Below are 17578 nucleotides of genomic sequence, written 5' to 3'. Positions count from 1 at the left end.
TTATTTATTTTTCTTAAGAAAAAATTGCTCCATTGCATACAAAAACCCTTCCTCTTTAATAGATTTACAGTAGGAAACTTGCGTACTGTTTTTCCTAAAAAAACAGGTATTGAACAGAATGAGAAATATATATACATTATGTATTTTCCTTGGGAAACGAATTGATCCACCACATAAAAAAAAACTCTTTCTATTGTTGCTCTTCTGTTTTCAAGAAAATAAAGAATCTCCTATCCACCTCTAATAGCACAATATATTAAGTTAATCATTATGACTAAATTAAATAAAAAAGCATCAAGACTAATTTCTGTTTTCCCCTATATCAACAAGCACCCAGTTGTTATGCCTGCAGAAAAGTTACAGCAGAGTTGGCATTCCCAATGTAGCTAGCATAACTGTCAACTTGGAAGAAATCAGAAAAGCAAACCCAGTACCACTAATCCCTTGCTCCCAGGAAGTTGCGGCATCCCTGCAAGAATTATTAACTGAGAATTATTATCTGTTTATGATAGCTGCAGTTTATTTCTCAGAGGTGCATGCAAGAACCGAAACTGATGAATTACAAACCTGCAGGAAATTCCTCTTTTGAGACCAGTGCCTTGGTGTTCCTTATGACTTGAGAGAAACAAGTAGCTAGCTTGGGGTCGATGCAGTTGCATCAATTGGAGCTAATCCGTAAATAATTTTGTCAGAGAGTTAGAGAAATAAAAATACAGTGTCCGCCTTTTTCTTCACTTTCCTGATAAGATCATAACTATTTCTTCCTATGTTCTCTTTCATTGTCTTCTTTAGAGCTGTGGAAGGTGCTAACACATTTTTCAAGCGACCACCCTAAGATAAGCTTCAAAGTTGCCCTGAACAAAATTCAAGACAAAACAGAGCAAAAAAGCTACAGTAACACATTTTTTGTGCAGCTCCATCTCAACTAGTTTGTGAATGAACATCAAAGTTTAGTACTACAATATACAGGCAGCCTGCAGACTCAGTCTGCTGCATAATGTTGAACCGAAGTACCCACACGATCTAACTGACTTGGAATAACCACACTATGCCCAATCCAACACATGAACAGACCACACAACCAACGCCGAGTCTGAAGCGGGCACAATATCCCCCAAAATACAGTCATGCAAAGAAAAAAGTGATCATTCCTTCTCTTATTTCTTAAATTTTAGTACTTACGAAGTATTTTCAACCCCCTCTATACACCCCTGGTGCCTGGCTTTCCAACCTAGGTTAGCGGAACATAGTAGTTGACCCCTGTGTTGTTTCACACAGAACAGTTAACCACCTGACTTAAGAAAACCATGCACTAGCTTTTGTACAGATGTACTAGCTTTCCATGTCAATAGCGCTGTCATTTCTAACTGGCCTGTCCGGCCTTTCTATGTCAAGGGCAGTAAGGCTGCTCATCGGCGTTGTTGGTGTCGAGCTTCTAAGCAGGCTCATGGATCGCCTCTCCATGTTCTTTGGTGGCTCCTTCTTATGGACGAAGGAGATGAATCTTCTGAGGCTCCTCCTCGGATGATGTTTGAGGTATTTGCGTAGCATGATACCAAAGTAGATGAGCAGCGCGAGGACACACGCCACACCACAGATTAGGAACAGGCCAAAGAAGCTCTCGAGGCGGAGCTGGTCCGAGTCAACAAACTCGCTGTTGTCAGTTGTGCAATCGCCTGTCTTGACCCACTTGTCACGGATCCGCTGCAGCTCCCCATTCTCTGACAATGACAGGATTGCGGTGGACAGGTCTACTTGCAAAGGGGAGTCCCTTGGAAATGCCTGGTAGAATGAACTTTGTAAGGTGCTACATTTTGATTTGTGAAACAGAGTACATGTAGATTTTAGACTTGCAACCGCAAACAAGTGCAAGGAAAGTTGCATGATACTAGAGAGTAGACACGACTATTCAAAATTAAAGCTGTTAGTCCAGGATTTTAATACCAAAATAGTGTGTTCTTATATTCTAACCTATGTTAAAGAATATGGTTTAAATATACTTACAAAGCCCCATCCTCTGCTGGTGAAATCTGAGCCAGCTACCGCAATCTTGCAGTAAGTTGACAAAAACAGCTCAACATAGGGTCGCTCGTCGACAATAGCCATAACACCTCCTTTCTTAGGGCCTAGCTGCAGGGCATCAGCGTATTCTTGCGGGGAACCAAGAGCTCGTAGCCTTGACCGTGAGATGTTCAGTTCATTAACCATGTAGTCTTGTGCAAACGAACCAACTTGGAAACCAACAGGATCATCACTACTTTTCAGGTCATCGATTCCTTTTATAGAAGTATCAAGTTGTTGCACGGTCAGGATGGAAGTAAGACTAGCAGTATAGCTGGATACAATGATCAAAACAACAAATAGCCATATGATCAGGACACCACGCCCTAAGGTACTCCTAGTATTTTCTCCTGCAAGCAGATACAGATGAAATCGTGAGTCATGCGCTAGAACAAAATGTTACTTATAGCAAAAACAAGAAACAAATAATAGAGAAGGTTGGTTTACTCACTGTGGGAGAAGAACAAAGTCGAAAAGCTGAACCTACAGGCAATCAAAATTGAGATTATAATCACACATTTGAGAGCAAGAAATCACACCTATAAGAGCATTTGGCAATACATGTGGAGAAGTGCAAAGACAGAAGAAAATCATCATCATATCATTAGGCGAATATACAGCTAAGTAGGACCCACTTGGAAAAACAGGTCTATAGGTAGAGTTCTTGGTTCATACTGTGCATATATACGTCCCACCACAAGATAATAGTTCACGTGGTATGTTATAAGGTTTGTCTGTATGCACAAGACTTGGTGGACCTTGACATTTCTAAGAAAACAGAACTGATATACAGGAAGATGATACAAAAGGTGCACATCAGCTTCTTACCAGAAAATAGTTATTATTTGTTGACTTGGTGGACCCCGGAAATCCTCATTGATTCGATGTTCAAGAACCCAAACAACCACACCCACAATAAGAAAGAACAACCCTGTAACACACCACATCTCCAAAGTAAATGGCTGCAAGAATGCCCAGGATGTTTTTATATGCTTTTTAACTGGAGCCAAGATAACCAAGCCTGTTTCAATGAATGGCTGGGTGAAATCTATAGCGACTGTCCGGCTCATTGTAATTGCGATATCCCCTATAGCTGCATCAAACTCCTGCAGGATAAGATGCCCCTGGTCAGTACGGTATGATAAAAGGTTAGGAGAAGAAAAGTGGCGTTCATACTTACATTTGATTCAACCATCTGTATGAGTTTGTCATAACTAGGATTTTCAGTACCACTCCCAAAAGGTATGAACTTGTAGCTAACAGGATAAGGAAGCAAGGACAATGCCTGAGTAAAGACATCGATGCAATAACCATTAATTGACCCAGTAGCATTGTCTTCCGTGACGAACTCTTTGAAGCTAAATCTGTTGGGAACACCAATTTTTAACTCCTTGGCATTTGAAGGAAAAACCCATCCTCGAGGCCTCTGTGCAGTCTCCCCAGGCCAAATAACATCATAGAGATGCTGATTGGCTAGAGAAGTATTAGGAGGCTTTGAATATAGAGCCTCTGGAGACATGGTCGACAGTAAGCCAGAATAATTTGACCAAAAACCAATGGTCCGCATGCCATTTCCGATGAGGTTTATGATGTCATATGCAGGATGAATGAGGTCACCTGAAGCATCGAATTGCACTTGCCCAGATGCCCCAGTGAAGTTTACCTTTCTAATATTCTCCAATAATTTATTTCCCATGTCAAAAATGCTCATTGCTTCAAGGTGAAGAGTTTCCCCAGCTTCATCGTGCAACCTCGAGTCATTTGAAAAGGAAATCCTACCACCATCACCAAAGAAGGCATCAAGAGCCCGAGCTAGTGCCCAGACACTATCATAAACATAAAAACCATAAGTATTTACATGAAGATCACTATGGTTGTACTTATGACTTTGCCTGCTCCACTTGGAGATCAAATTACTCTTCATCCTTGAGTTGGGGATATGTGGCCGTAAAGTAAGAACACCTTGCATGCCAGATATAGTCTCAGCAGGAACTGATGAATTAGCATCAAGATACGCAGACAGCCAGTCAGTTGCAATCCACACATAGCCGTTGCCCATCATGTTCAGTTGGTTTGCCATGGAGAAAAACTTGAGTCCATGTTCAGCTCCAGTATGGAGAATGATAACACGAGACTCCATATAACTGACACTAACCAACAAATTTATGAGCTCACTCCTTTTAGCATTGGAAGGAAAACTCACCTTGTATGAGATTTTGCAACGCTTTATAGTGAGTGCATCATCCAAAGCAATAATTCCATTTCTACCATAATCATTATCAATGTATATGGCAGTCACTATCTTCCAGTGGTTATAATCAACAATTGCTGCCACAGCCGCCATTTGATAGAGATCACTGGAACCAGTTCTAACAAAGAATGGGAACTGTATCGTTGAAAGAGTTGCATCAGAAGCAAAGGACATCAAAGGGACTCGGAGCTCATTTGCTACATATGAAATTATATGAGAAATTGTGGAGCACTGAGGGCCAACGATTGCAATAACATCAGTCTCCATGAACTGCAAACCTGATACAAGGAATGCGGTATCATTGTCATAACTCCATGAACCAAAAATTATTTCAATGATGCGAAATGAATGAGTGACATTAAAGCTAGCCTACCTTGAACCATGCCAAGGAAACCATCAAAGCAATTTGTATCTTTTATTTTAACCTTTAGTGTAATTCCATTTAGAACTGTTGGATCAGAGTTGATATCTTCCAAGGCTGAACGGATGGCAACCTCCGCAACACCTCCAGTGGTGGAGTTAAATTGAAGAATAGAGCCAATATTCACAACAGGAGGCCCTGCAGCCAAACTCTTGCAGATTCCACTGGGGAACAGGAGCAGAGAGAGAACCAACAGCGTGAGAAAAGCTATCTTCATTGTGCCCCAAACGGTGCAAAGGCTACTGGCCGCTTGTCTGCATGTTAGCAAATTATTTATGCGCTGAAAAGCTCCTGTAAGGAAAAAAAACATATAGCAGATGTTACCATGATACCAATGCATAATTCTTGTACTGTAACATAGTCATTGTAAAAGAGTGGCAACATTTGAAAGGCTCGGTCAAAACGTTGAAAGGGAAACAACAGGAAAGCAAATGCCAATTTGGATGAAGCAATTGCAGTAATTAAGAAAACATGGATTGAATATCGCAAAGAAAAGCAACTTTGCGGCATAGATCCAATTGAAGCAATGAAGGAAATATCAGTTTTTGTATGTGCCTGCCTCATTTATATTACTGTTAGGAAGATATAGATCCAAGCACTGGCGGAGCTTCTTGAGGGCAAAACAAGGCCGTGGCCCGCCCAGCTTCAGAGAAAAATAATACTCTTGTGTACATGTAACAGCTTAATCCAGTAGCAAACTAACCAAGCAGTGCATGTCTCCTTCGCATCCATCATCAAGCACTGCCTTGGATCCAGCTATGAGCTTTGTGCCCCGATTCAGCACTAAGCCAAGCCACTTGGAGACGGAGAGGTCCAACAGCCAGACAACCAGCCACCGCGTGTAGCAGCACCGACGGTGACCCATCCCATTCCCATGCATGCCAAGGCGGGCGTGGCCATGGCGGCTGCCAGCGGCTAGCTACCCAGGCAACGAGCACAAGACCATAGAACTAGGCAGCTAACGCATAAGAAATTTCCTTTCTTTCTTCAAATTTTACTTGACAACATCATCTCGATACCAGTTTCCCTATACAGCAACCTGAAATTTCACTGACTAATGCCTACTTAACTATATGGTTTAGCATCAATTTTTTTTTGGCCCGCCCAGCTTATTTGTTGTAGCTCCGCCACTGGATCCAAGGTTGAGGCCGACAAGCATCCAAGAAAGTAAAGAAACAATGTGGTCCTTAACTGAAAGCCAAAGCATTTGGCGTGGCCATACTACTCTCAGCAGATTCCAGTTTGCGCACACTTTTGCTATGCAGAGAGAGAACAAAAGCCCGTAGGTGACAAACTTTGGATTATGCCCTTGTGTCGATCAGACAGCAAAAGAAGAAACAAATAGAGCAGAACATAGAACGATATATACTATGCTTAAGATGGGTGCTTCCTGCAAGAGGAAACAATGCCTGGAACGTTAACGGCAATCAACCAAACAGCCTGAGCACAATTTTTTCCTTTTTGAAATATAAGGGGGTTTCCCCAGCCCCCCACTTTTACTAAGCAGAGGCCAAAACCGGCCACATCTACATCGTTAAGCAGCGCTCAGTCACAGACAGAGAGCGGCTGCTGACAGAATTATTACAACCAAGCTACAGCCAGAAAGTCTACGAAAGGAAGGATGAATGCCAACTAGAGAAGAGAAGCAGCTGGAGAAGTATGCATCAACAGTTCAACACAGACGATCAGCTGGCAGGAAACCAGGATTACTATGTGTTTTGTGGACATTTTCAGCAACTGACGGTGAACGGACAGAAACCTCAAAGAACCGGAACGAGACCAGCCGGACAGACACCCTGCGCACAATCCATCGAACACCTCGAGGACGAGCATGCAAGAGTAGGCCCAGCGGCAACAGCAGCACACAGCCGCCATTACCGGGGATCAATACACAACCGGCACGCGGCTCTACCTCGGTTTCCTCATTGAGACCCCAAGGAAACTGCGGGAATGGCGGCGTGGCGGGCGGGGATCCGAGAGCAAGTAGGGAGAGAGATTTCAACTTACGGATTGGATTCGGCCCCCGCCAAGAGGAAATGCCGGTCTCCCGACGGACGCTGGCCGCTGCCGCTCGACGACGACGAGGAGGAGTGGACTGAGAGCAGACCGCGAGCTGCTTCCGTCAGTCGAGCTCATTATTTTAAGCGAGGGGTGTGTATAGCGGAGGTGGGGACAGGGGAGAAAGAGGGAGACGGACGGAGACGTTGGTAACCTTACACGATGACAGGTGGGGCCACCCGAAACAGAGGGCGGTCATGGGATTTCATTAAGTTGACCCGAGTCTGATTGCACCACAAAGATAAACAAATATATAAAGGGTCTGTCTAAGGCACATTTGGATATGCTTTAATTATTGCACATCTAATTACTAAATTAAACTAGAAAGAAAAAAAATACTTGCACGAATCTTAGCGTAAAATCAATGATATAGGACTTACGTAGATGTGTAATACTTATAGCGCATCTAGATGTGCCTTAACAAAAGGCGCTGCTACGCGTCCGCTAGCTGATGATTCTAAAATATCCGCCGCATCAATGGCCGTTCGATCCCTGCGCTGTTAGCCGTTCGATGTAGTGCCCGCGCCTCGCATGCCCTCTCATTAATTCCCGCAACAAACGCACTGTTGCAGAAACAAACAACCTTGCCCCCGGCCCCAACAGAGTTGCGCCCAGCACGGCGCCACCCCAACCCGCCCATGTTCATGCAATAAGACCCTTGTTACAAAACTTGCATTTCAAGATAACCTTTTGTTGCAAGACCATCTCCGACCTCTTCTCTGTATTCCTGCAACAAGACCCTTGTTGCAAAAATTTCAACAACATCTTCGGCCTCTTCTCTGTATTCTTGCAACAAGACCCTTGTTACAAAACTTGCATTACAAGATAACCTTTGTTGCAAGACCATCTCCGGCCTCTTCTCTGTATTACTGCAACAAGACCCTTGTTGCAAAAAATTCAACAACATCTCCAGCCTCTTCTTTGTATTCCTGCAACAAGACCCTTGTTGCAAAAAAAAATTGCAGCCAAGGTGATGTTGTGGTAGAAGCTTTGTGTTAGCAGATCGAGCCAAAAAGCCTCAGCACGGTTTGGCCTTGGACGAGCAGTCCGGTATGCTCTCAAACATCTTGGTGACGACCTCGGCGAGATAGCCACCGGCTAGCTGGATCGCCGGAAGCAAGACAACGAGTAGCTGCGTCACCAGGGACTGCTCCTTGGCCATCTTCCTCAACGCCGCCGCCGAACAGTCATCGTCGCAAACAAGCCTGGACGAGTTGTTGCTTTTCTTGATGTGCTCCTCTAGCAGCAACCGTGACGCAGGGGTTAGTCGGATGCGGAGGGACGCCTAGCAGCGACAAGGGGCGCGGCTCGCCGGCGAAGCGCGCGCGGGCGGACGACGTTGGCCAAGTTGTTAACTCATAATGAGTTTTGGCTACGGGCGAGAAAAGTGTGGGGGTGTTTCGCTCGTGATAAGGATATCAATGGAGTGGGGCCCATGTGACGCGTGTCAATCGCTGAAGGAGGCGGATGTGGCGTGGTTATCAGCTGGTTGAAGCTAATCATTTCCCTTTAGCAAAACTGATAAATTAATGTTTCAAAATGTTTGAACCGAATGGAACATCTCCTGTTAAATGTGGTTTGAAAATTCCTTGAGATTTGTTTTTCATATGATTTAGTCACAACTCATAAATAAATACTCCCTCTGTCCCACAATTTTTTTCGATCAAAGGGGCCACACGGCCCCCATTTTCATTACGAAAATGGAGTCATGGCATACGAATCAAGTTTCATACAGACTCAATTTCTTTCGATGCCTAACATATGCATCATGAAAAAAAACTACTCCTACATCTTGAGGCACTTCATCTGCACCTACAGGATGCTACAACATCTTGAAGCTCATCAACAAAAAACTTCATTTTTGCATCAGGTGAAATAACTCACTACAACCTGAGATACCAAACTCTGCACCTACAGGGTGCTATAGCAAAAGAACAAGAGAGATCATCGCAAATGCTACATCTATCACCACTTGATCAACAGAGCCTCCGTACAGCAGGCCCCCAGCCGTAAGCACGCTTGAAGACGTCCCTCGCTATCTGGGCCAACCTCTTGGTCACTTCCTTAAGAGTTTTTTGCACTCCTCTTTTCTGTAGCACACCCCACGAATCCAACACGGAACATAAGGAGAAGATAATATCAGTAGGATCATTAGGTAAAGAACTTTGAAAGCAAGATTTATTTCTTGTTTTCCAGATCGACCATAATAAAGCAGTCGTACCAATAGCTATAACCACTCTATCTTTCCCAGTATACTTAGGAAGCCAATTCTGGCAGAAGTCAAAGAATGACAGGGGTGTTTGGGGATTTCCCAAAGCACTCCCAACTACATTCCAAAGAAACCGAGCAAAAGAGCTTGTGAAAAACAGATGGTCAATACATTCATTGGCATCACAAAATTCACATTTGTTGGTGCCTTTTCAGCCTTTTTTACACAAATTGTCCTTGCTCAGGATCCTTCCTTTGATAACTAACCAAATAAAAGCCATAATTTTTAAAGATATCTTCAGTTTCCACAGAAACTTAAAAGGGAACACTACTCTCCTAGCAATAATATATTGATAAAGAGATTTAACAGAGAACTGGCCAGAGCTGCCATTTGACTTTGTCAGGTTCCTCACTCAGAACAACCTGACTGCACATATCTAGAAGTTTATTCCACATATCCAATGTCTCCCCATATAAACATCTCCTAAATCTAATGCAGTTAAAATCTTGTTCAAATGCTTTAGCAACCGTAATGTTTTGATGGAAAGCAAGTTTGTACAAGCGAGGAAAAAGTTGACAGAGAGGCTTGTTGTGGATCCAAGCATCTTCCCAAAATCTAGTTTTACACCCATCTCCAACAATTCTCTGACAACAGTTGTAAAAGATATTTTTAACACTCATGATACCATTTCAGAAATGAGAGTTGGTAGGAGATGACTCACAATGAGACAAAGTTTTCCTCTTCAAATACTTTGCTCTAATCATCTCCTGCCAATCCCCATCTTCATTCTCAAGTCTCCAGAGCCATTTACACAAAAGACTAATATTCTTGATATCCAGATTAGTAACACCCAACCCCCCTTGGTCTCTAGGTTGACAGACATCAAGCCAGTTAACTAAATGAAACTTCCTAACCCCCTCTTTCTCTTGCCAAAGCACCCGAGCTCGAAAGAAGTCGATTCTTTTTGCCTACTCCCTTTGGTAGACGGAAAAAGTTAAGTAAATGACTAATGACGTTACTCAAGCAAGTTTCAGTACGGATAAGCCTACCACCCATAGATAAAAGAGCCCCCTGCCACGCTGCACCTCCTTTCTCTACTTTTTCTTCCGCTGGCTTCCAGTCAGCATTACAAAGCTTTTTATAATGCAGGGGAAGACCTAAATACTTAAAAGGGAAGCCCCCAATAGCAGAAGTAAAAATGCCGGCGTAGTCAGCTTGTTTCTCCAAAGCTTTACCGAAACAGAAAATTTCACTTTTAAAAAAATTAATCTTCAGACCGGTCAAATGCTCAAAAACACGTAGAATTATTTTGAGGTTCCTAGCCCCCTCAAGGTCATCTTCAAAACAAAAAATAGTATCGTCCGCATATTGCAAAATATTTAGACCTCCTGAATACAACCTAGGCAACACTCCCTTGATAAATCCTTGTTCTTGCGCCCTTTGCACCAGGGTAGCAAGAACATCAGCCGCCAAATTGAAAAGCAAGGGGGAAAACGGATCCCCTTGCCTCAAACCCTTCCTGGTAACAAAATACGGGCCAATAACATCATTAATAGTGATGGCAACCTTTCCGTTACTAATGACATCTTTTGTCCACTGGACAAAACGTTCAGGGAAGCGGCGCGCAGGAGCATATGCTCCCTAGAGCTAAACTGAACATCTACAAAGCATGTGTCTTTTCTTTGAAATCACAAACAGTGATTGGTGCCTTTATTCAGTGCAGAGATTGTTTTGCATCTCAAATTGCAACACAGAGATCTTCTCTTCTATTAGCTTATATGGATATCGACAGTACAATGAGTTCCATTATGGAAGAAAAGGGTTCTGAGAGGAACACACATCCTTTTGCCGCTGGTATGCCCTCGAAGCGCTGTAGGAACCAAAGGAAACTGCGGCACAAATTATGAGCAGAAAGGGGGCTTTAACCAATATCTTGTTTGATCTTCTGTATCCCGTTGGAACACCAGACCTCATTACATGTACTTCCATTCTGTTCCCAAATCTTCGACCATCCTTCAAACAAGAATATGCTTCTACTACCTGCTTGAATTTTGACTCGGCTTGAGGCTTCTGATCCATCGGGACGCGATCGGGATGGGACTCCATGACCATTCTTCTATACGCAGCCTTAACCTCGGAAGGGGACGGGCGGGAGCAGGGAGCGAAGCCCAGGAGCTCCATGGCCTCGCTGCTCCTCATCTCTCTCCCTTTCTTCCTCGTGCGATCCCGCCGGACAAATCGCGGCGGCAGAGGCGACGACGGCGGGGCGGCTGGCCGGTCAGGTTGGTCGCGGTAGGCGCAGCCATAATATAAGATTTGGGAACAGCGAGGAAGTATCAAATAGCGACACATGTTGCGATTCCATCAATTTTAAACTCCACAATTTCGATCGGGCCTTCAGTAGGCATTTGTTTGAGTGTGTGTGTTGTGCGGTGGTGTGACTGTGTGCGTGTACATCAATGTTGTTTCTCAGGGAAAAAAGAAAGAAGGGAAAACTATGCAAGCAATCTGCGTCGTAGAACCCTGGCTAGAGTGTGTGACCGGCCAAAGAAAGGTATTAGATCCGATTCCGATGATCTTTATATTATGCAGGGTGAGATGCGAGTTGTCATGCCCGCAGGCAAGCAAAATAACCGTCAAATGATCCAAGTCTACCTCGGCTTGTTAGTTCAGCTGGCATTAGAAACTGAAATCAATCACGAGATAAACACGGTGGAGCCATGATTAATCAAGCACCTGCATTTGCTGAGCAAGATTACAAAAGGTGAGGTGAGAACTTGGTTGCTTCATGTGAAGTTCAAGGTAGAGAAAACTAACCCCTCGCGTCGCCCCCGTCCTGGGCGACTCGGGGGCTCTCCAACCCTAGGGCCGCCGCCGTCCTCTCCTTCTCCCCTCCTCACGCCGCCGCCGGGTGACGCCGCCGGGTGAAACCCACGTGGCAGACGGCGGCGGCAGGGGGACTCCCTCTCCCGACTCCCCTTCCTCCGCGGGCGGCGGATCTAGGCGGCAGGCGGCAGTGTCCTGCGGCGCTCGCGGTTTGGCGCGAGGTGGCAGGCCTCAGCGAGCGGTGGCGGGGCGCGGGGCACGCGGCGGCGAGCCTCGGCAGGCGGTGGCGGCTGCGCGCGGGGCTGATTCCGGGGCGGCGGCGCGGGCATGGATCCATCACGGATCTGATCCTGCGGGCGCGGTCTCGGCTTCCCCTGCTCGGCCGGCGGGTCTCGGTGGGGGGCTTCTCCTTGCTGAGATCTAGCAGCGGGATCATCCAGATCCCGGCAAGGACGGCGGCGACCCGTGCACGAGGGATGGAGGTCTTCGATCAGATCCGGGTGAAAACCTGCTATTGGCTATTGCCAAGGCCGGCGATGGCGACGCTGTCTGCGTCGTTCCCTTCCTGAAGGCATCGTCGTGGAGAAGTTCAAGGCCACTCTCTGCTACCTCCGGGGGAAACCCTAGATCAGTAGATCGGATGACGGCGGCTCTCTGGTGTCGTTTCCCCCCTGGGGGCGTCATTCTTGGGGTGCACACGGGCTCGAGGGACTAGAGGACGGCGACTTTGGTGGAGCGGTGCTTCATCTTACACATTGATGGTGGCAGATCTCGGCGGCGTGGCGCTGTGGAGACTCGGCGTCTGATGCGCGGAGATGGACTCGTGCAGGAGGTGGAAGCTGTCTGGCGTCATGGTGGCGTTGATGGCAGATAGGCCTGGCAAGGTCGGTGCAGCAGTATAGCTCTGAAGATGGATTGATGGCAGGCGGCTGCGGCGGCCTCATACCCGGCAGGGGTCCTGGTTGAGAAGCACGCCGGACTGGTGGGTGCCCATACCAGGCAGGCGTCCTAGGTGGGACCTCAAGTCTTTATATGTTTAGGTTTGGCTGCGTGGTCTGTTTGGTATTAGGCCCAGACTTTCAGCGCCCCTACATCAACTGGATAGGGATAGCGACAATTGTTGCTTGTTTGGTGGCTTTAGACTTATTGTTGTATGACTCTGTACGGTCTTGTGTCAATAATTAATAAAATGGCCGTATGCATCGCTCAGATGCAGAGGCTGGGGTCGTCCTCCTTTTCTAAAAAAAATGTGAAGTTCATGCATTTCAACCCTCAAAAAAGGGAAATTAAGTCCATACATTTCCAGGCGGAATATATGTGCATTCAGTTCAACCTTATTCTTAGTTGGCCTTACAAGCTAGGCATTTGCATCCAGGCCTGGAGCTAACCAAATTATGCTTTAGTTGTTTCTGCTTTTTTTTTCTTAATGATTTCATGCCCTTTTAAAAGTGCACATTTCATAAAAGACAAAAAGGGCTATAACGCTCATGTGATTAGCATCTGATGCTACATGCCCGGGAAAATTCTCTAGGCTTTACGCTCAAAATATTATCCCTTGCGTGACTACCTTCTTATAGATCCTGATTCACTTATGGTCTGTATACAAGAACGGCAGGTGTACACTATATATAGCACCAGTAAGTAACTGTGGATGATATCTTTTTTCTTTTCTTTTCCTTTTTTTTGCAGGGTAATGATATCTATTCTTCACCAACTGTTTCAGCATGAGGATCTAGAGTTCATCAACAGGATACTTCTCAATCAAATCAAACAACTCATCTCCGATGCCGAAACCGAGCATCTTGGCCATGTCGCCCGTCTTCAACCTGGGCTTGGCATGGTTCTGCTGCTTCAGCCAGGAGTAGACGAGGAACACTTTCTTCATCCCAAACAGCTCCAGCGCCTCCGGGTTGAAGACTACGCCATGGCGCATGCTCATCTGCAGTAGTAGTTCGTAAATTTCATCACCTCTGAACATGACACACGAGTGTATGTATGTCGCACTTTTTTGGGATGAGACCACACGTGCTGATTTCAGATGATTCAGTTTCTGTGGTTACCTGGTGAGGGACCAGCATTGCAGCGTACCTGGCGAGCTCACCGGCTCTCCAGTCAAGCACCACCGGAAACCAGGGGCAGGAGGCATCGAGCCTCACAAACCATAGCCTCACGTCTGGGAACTCCGACAGTTCTCTCGTATCGTATGGATCCTCTCTCTCATAGTTTATTGTGAAACCGACGGTTCTGTCCAACAGATTTCTTGATTGAGCTGAATAACGTGCATAAGATTCTGGTCAGTTAAAGTCTCCTGGTGCAAAATGCAGCTGCATGATGTTCGAGGTAGGGGCGTAGGGCCAAGGACTACCTGTCGTCAAGGAATTCAGGTTGCCGAGTGCTTCTTGGACGGGCGATAGGTCAAGTGTTCGGATGATATCCTTGTTGATAACAATCTCGATGCGCCCTTCCGTAGGTGGTGGAGGAGGCTCAACTTGTGGTGCATCTAAGAAAGCAATGAAAGGATATTAATTGCAAGCAAAATATGAGCTCACTCAGGGAAAACAACGATATGAATTCCACGCCACGCACACACTATCATGTGAGGACTTTATAATCTGACTGACATACAACAATCGAATCCATCACCCTTGAAGAAGCTATCAGAGCAGCTGAACAGGGTATAACAGGGTGCCATACATGAGAAGCAGTTTGTAGGTACTTGAGCATTTCCAGGGCACATTCCCTGTCAGTTAACATCATCATGTTGGTTGGAAAATAGAACCAGTTGTGTGTGGGTGGCAAAATTGTAGGCCTTGACCAATGCAGAATTGGTGCATGCTATGCTGTACCTCTCCAGAACTACTGAATACCAAAATCGATTGCCACAACGACCTTGCACAAATAAATTGAGGACAGGAACCAAAATCATGGTTCCGATAGTGTCATATGTTGAGATCTCGTCATATGTTTCGCTCAAAAAGAAGAAGATGATGCCGTCTGTTGATGTTGCACTGTGAAACTAATCGTCCCAGGGAGAGTTTGGAGTGGTATTTTAATTGGGTTTCAGTGAAGTGGCTGCTAATGCTAATGTTGGTAGAGCTCACCGTCTTGGTCGGAGAGGGAGAGGTCGAAGTTGCCGGAGGGATTGAACGCAACGCGGGGAGCCTGGAGCTGGACGCTCGGCGTCTTGGGACCGGAGCAGCAGAGCAAGGCCGCAGGATGGGGCGGCGAGCTGCTGGCGCTGCTGCTGCTGAGCCGCCTCGGAGCAGGGCGGAGCGAAGCCACGAAAGGATGGTGGTGGTGTACGGCGGCCGCGGCGCCGGCGGCCATGGAGGTAAGTAGGTAGCCGCTGGCGTCGTGGAGGAGCAACAGCCTCCGGCGAGCGGCCCCCGTAGCCGTGGGTCTATCTTATCCGTTTATCCTGACTTTTATTTTTGGCAGGGGCTAAAAGACGGGCTGCACGCGCTACGCGACAAGGAGCGGGAAAATCTCCATTCTTCTCACCTCGATCGAACAGGATAAGAGCATCTCCCTTATAATCTGCCACAAGTAAGGGAGTAGTCGCACAAAATTAATATACACCTCTCCGTAAAAACTATTTTAGATATTTTTATAAGAACTCAAAAGAGAGAAAAGAAAATAACACTATCTAGTGGCCTCTTTGAGTAATGTGACCTCCTTTCTAACCAAAGTGGCTACTGTCTCAGGAGAACATCTCTTGCCCTAAAATGTTCGTCTGTTTCTTTCTTTTCACAGGTTCCAGGCAACGCAGACAACAGTCGTCACTTGAGGGGCGAGGTGAGGCTGCTTGCGGAGAGCCCAAATTTTTTCGCTTCATCCTCTAATCATCATCGACGTTGCATCAGTCGCAGCAACGGTATTATCTGTTTGATTAAAGCAGAATCAAACCTCACGAGCAAAGGGGCAAATTAGAGTGAGATGTGCCACCGTCTCAGGAACTTGATCGCACAAAACGTATTGAGCCGAGTGAGGCCATCCTCTGGCCTCCAAACGATCCGCAGTCCAATTCCAATTCTGTTGTAGAAGCCACAAGTAGAATCGCACCTTCGGTTTACCTCCCACGTAGCATGCAGCAAAGGGGCAGAAATGTGTCCTATGAACTGGGCCTCATATGCAGATTTTGCAGAGTAGACCCCATCATTCGTCAACCTCCAAGCGATGGCATCAGGTTCGTTGCTTAGAATCAGAGGTTGAATCAATTCCTAGAGCTGGATGAATTGGTCGATCAGGAGCTCGTTGTTCATCCTTTGGAGGCCCTGCATCCAGCGATTCCCGTAAAAGGGCATCCTTGACACAAAGGTTTTTCCTTCGAGCAAGAGCAAAAAGACCAGGGGCCATATTTGCACATACCATGCCCTGTAACTAGCGATCTTTCCAAAAACCTAGCCCGCTGCCCGTCCCCGAGAGTGATTTCCATGAAAGCCGAGAAAAGTTGTCGGTCAATTTTATCACAAGGAATAGGGATACCTTGCCAAGGTCTCAAGTTGTTGCTAACCATGCTCAACACAGCCGTAGAGCTCGACTAAAAAGCTCAATGTCCTTAATCTCGAGACCACCATGATTTTGCATTCCTCTTCATCACTCCACGGGAAGTTCCTTCGGATCTTATCCATTCTCTTGATCACCCGTTTGTTGGCGGCAAAGCAGATGAGGAAGAAGGTTGCCATAGAAGTCAGGACAGAGTTCACAAGAGCAAGCCACCCAGGTCTTGCCAGAAGTTTTCCTTTCCAACCTTTTAGCATTCCCGCCATGCCATCGATAAGAGGCAACAACTCAACCCGTTTACGCTTCCAAAGACTTAATGGCAAACCCAGATATCTGCAGGGGAGGTTACCCGTGGTTCCACCCAAGTCTCGGGTGATGTTCTGCAAATCGAGATCCTCACATCTGATAGGGAAAGCAATTCATTTTTGCACGCTGATCTTCAGCCTAGAGGCCTCACCAAAGGTGTCCAAAATGGTCCTAGCAGCCGCGACCTCACCTTTGATGGGGTTCAGGGAGAGAGCGGCATCATCAGCATACAAGCTAGTCCTGAGCCTAGAAGCCTGCGGAACCAATTTGGACAACACCCCATTTTCAGCCGTGAAATCAAGAAGTCTTTGTAGTGGTTCCATAGCCAAAATGAACAACATCGGGGAGAGGGTATCCCCTTGTCTGAGGCCACACATGTACTTGAAAGGCCCGCCTGGAGAGCCATTAAGCATGACCCGGGAGGAGGAGGATCTTAGGATGATTGATATGATGTTCCTCCACCAATTTGCAAACCCAAAAGCGGCCAAGGTATCCCCACCCAACTGAGTCAAAAGCTTTTGCAATGTCAAGCTTCAGGAAAATTGTTACCTTCTTCTTGATGTGAGCAACTCGGATGACATTTTGGACATACATGAAATTATCTTGGATACATCTCTTCTTGATGAAGGCGCTTTGACAATGAGAGACCAACATGCTGAGCTCAGGCGCAAGTCTGTTGGCAAGCAGCTTACAGAGGATTTTTGCAATACTGTGCATTAAACTGATCGGTCTGTAGTCCAGGGGGAAGCTATGAGCATCCTTCTTGGGATGAGCACAATATTCGTAGAGTTTAAAAGTTCCCAATGGTCATCTCGGAGAGAATGGAGCAAACTCAAAGCCTGCATGAGATCCATCTTAATTATGTCCCAGCACTTCCCGAAGAAAATGCCAAGAAAACCATCTAGTCCAGGAGCTCGCTCAAAATGCAACACATCTATGACCT

The 17578-nt window shown here is 46.1% G+C and overlaps 3 protein-coding genes across 3 annotated transcripts; all 3 read right to left on the bottom strand.

The window, feature by feature from the left end:
- Positions 1–977: 977 nt before the first annotated feature.
- Positions 978–6886, bottom strand: LOC125529993 (glutamate receptor 3.1-like). Its single transcript, XM_087527702.1, has 7 exons — positions 6741–6886; positions 4686–5024; positions 3242–4590; positions 2890–3167; positions 2513–2544; positions 2005–2411; positions 978–1782 (listed from the first exon to the last, which is right to left on the bottom strand). Exons 2-7 carry the CDS (start codon positions 4948–4950, stop codon positions 1333–1335), a joined length of 2781 nt encoding a protein of 926 aa, XP_087383828.1. The 5' UTR covers positions 4951–5024; positions 6741–6886; the 3' UTR covers positions 978–1332.
- Positions 6887–10672: 3786 nt separating this feature from the next.
- On the bottom strand, positions 10673–11321 carry LOC147963592 (uncharacterized). The gene has a single exon (XM_087527832.1). It carries the CDS (start codon positions 11197–11199, stop codon positions 10807–10809), a length of 393 nt encoding a protein of 130 aa, XP_087383958.1. The 5' UTR covers positions 11200–11321; the 3' UTR covers positions 10673–10806.
- A 2038-nt stretch (positions 11322–13359) lies between these two features.
- CRR6 (chlororespiratory reduction 6) lies at positions 13360–15252 on the bottom strand. Its single transcript, XM_087530968.1, has 4 exons — positions 14928–15252; positions 14192–14326; positions 13887–14095; positions 13360–13765 (listed from the first exon to the last, which is right to left on the bottom strand). The coding sequence occupies exons 1-4, from the start codon at positions 15151–15153 to the stop codon at positions 13559–13561; spliced, it is 777 nt and encodes a 258-aa protein (XP_087387094.1). The 5' UTR covers positions 15154–15252; the 3' UTR covers positions 13360–13558.
- Between the last annotated feature and the right edge of the window lie 2326 nt (positions 15253–17578).

This window comes from Triticum urartu, chromosome 6A (assembly GCF_056163025.1).
Source record: "Triticum urartu cultivar PI428250 chromosome 6A, HENAU_Tu73, whole genome shotgun sequence".
NCBI lineage: Eukaryota > Viridiplantae > Streptophyta > Magnoliopsida > Poales > Poaceae > Triticum > Triticum urartu.
The sequence above is the reverse complement of the archived record's forward strand: the minus strand, read 5'-3'. Positions and strand labels throughout refer to the sequence as shown.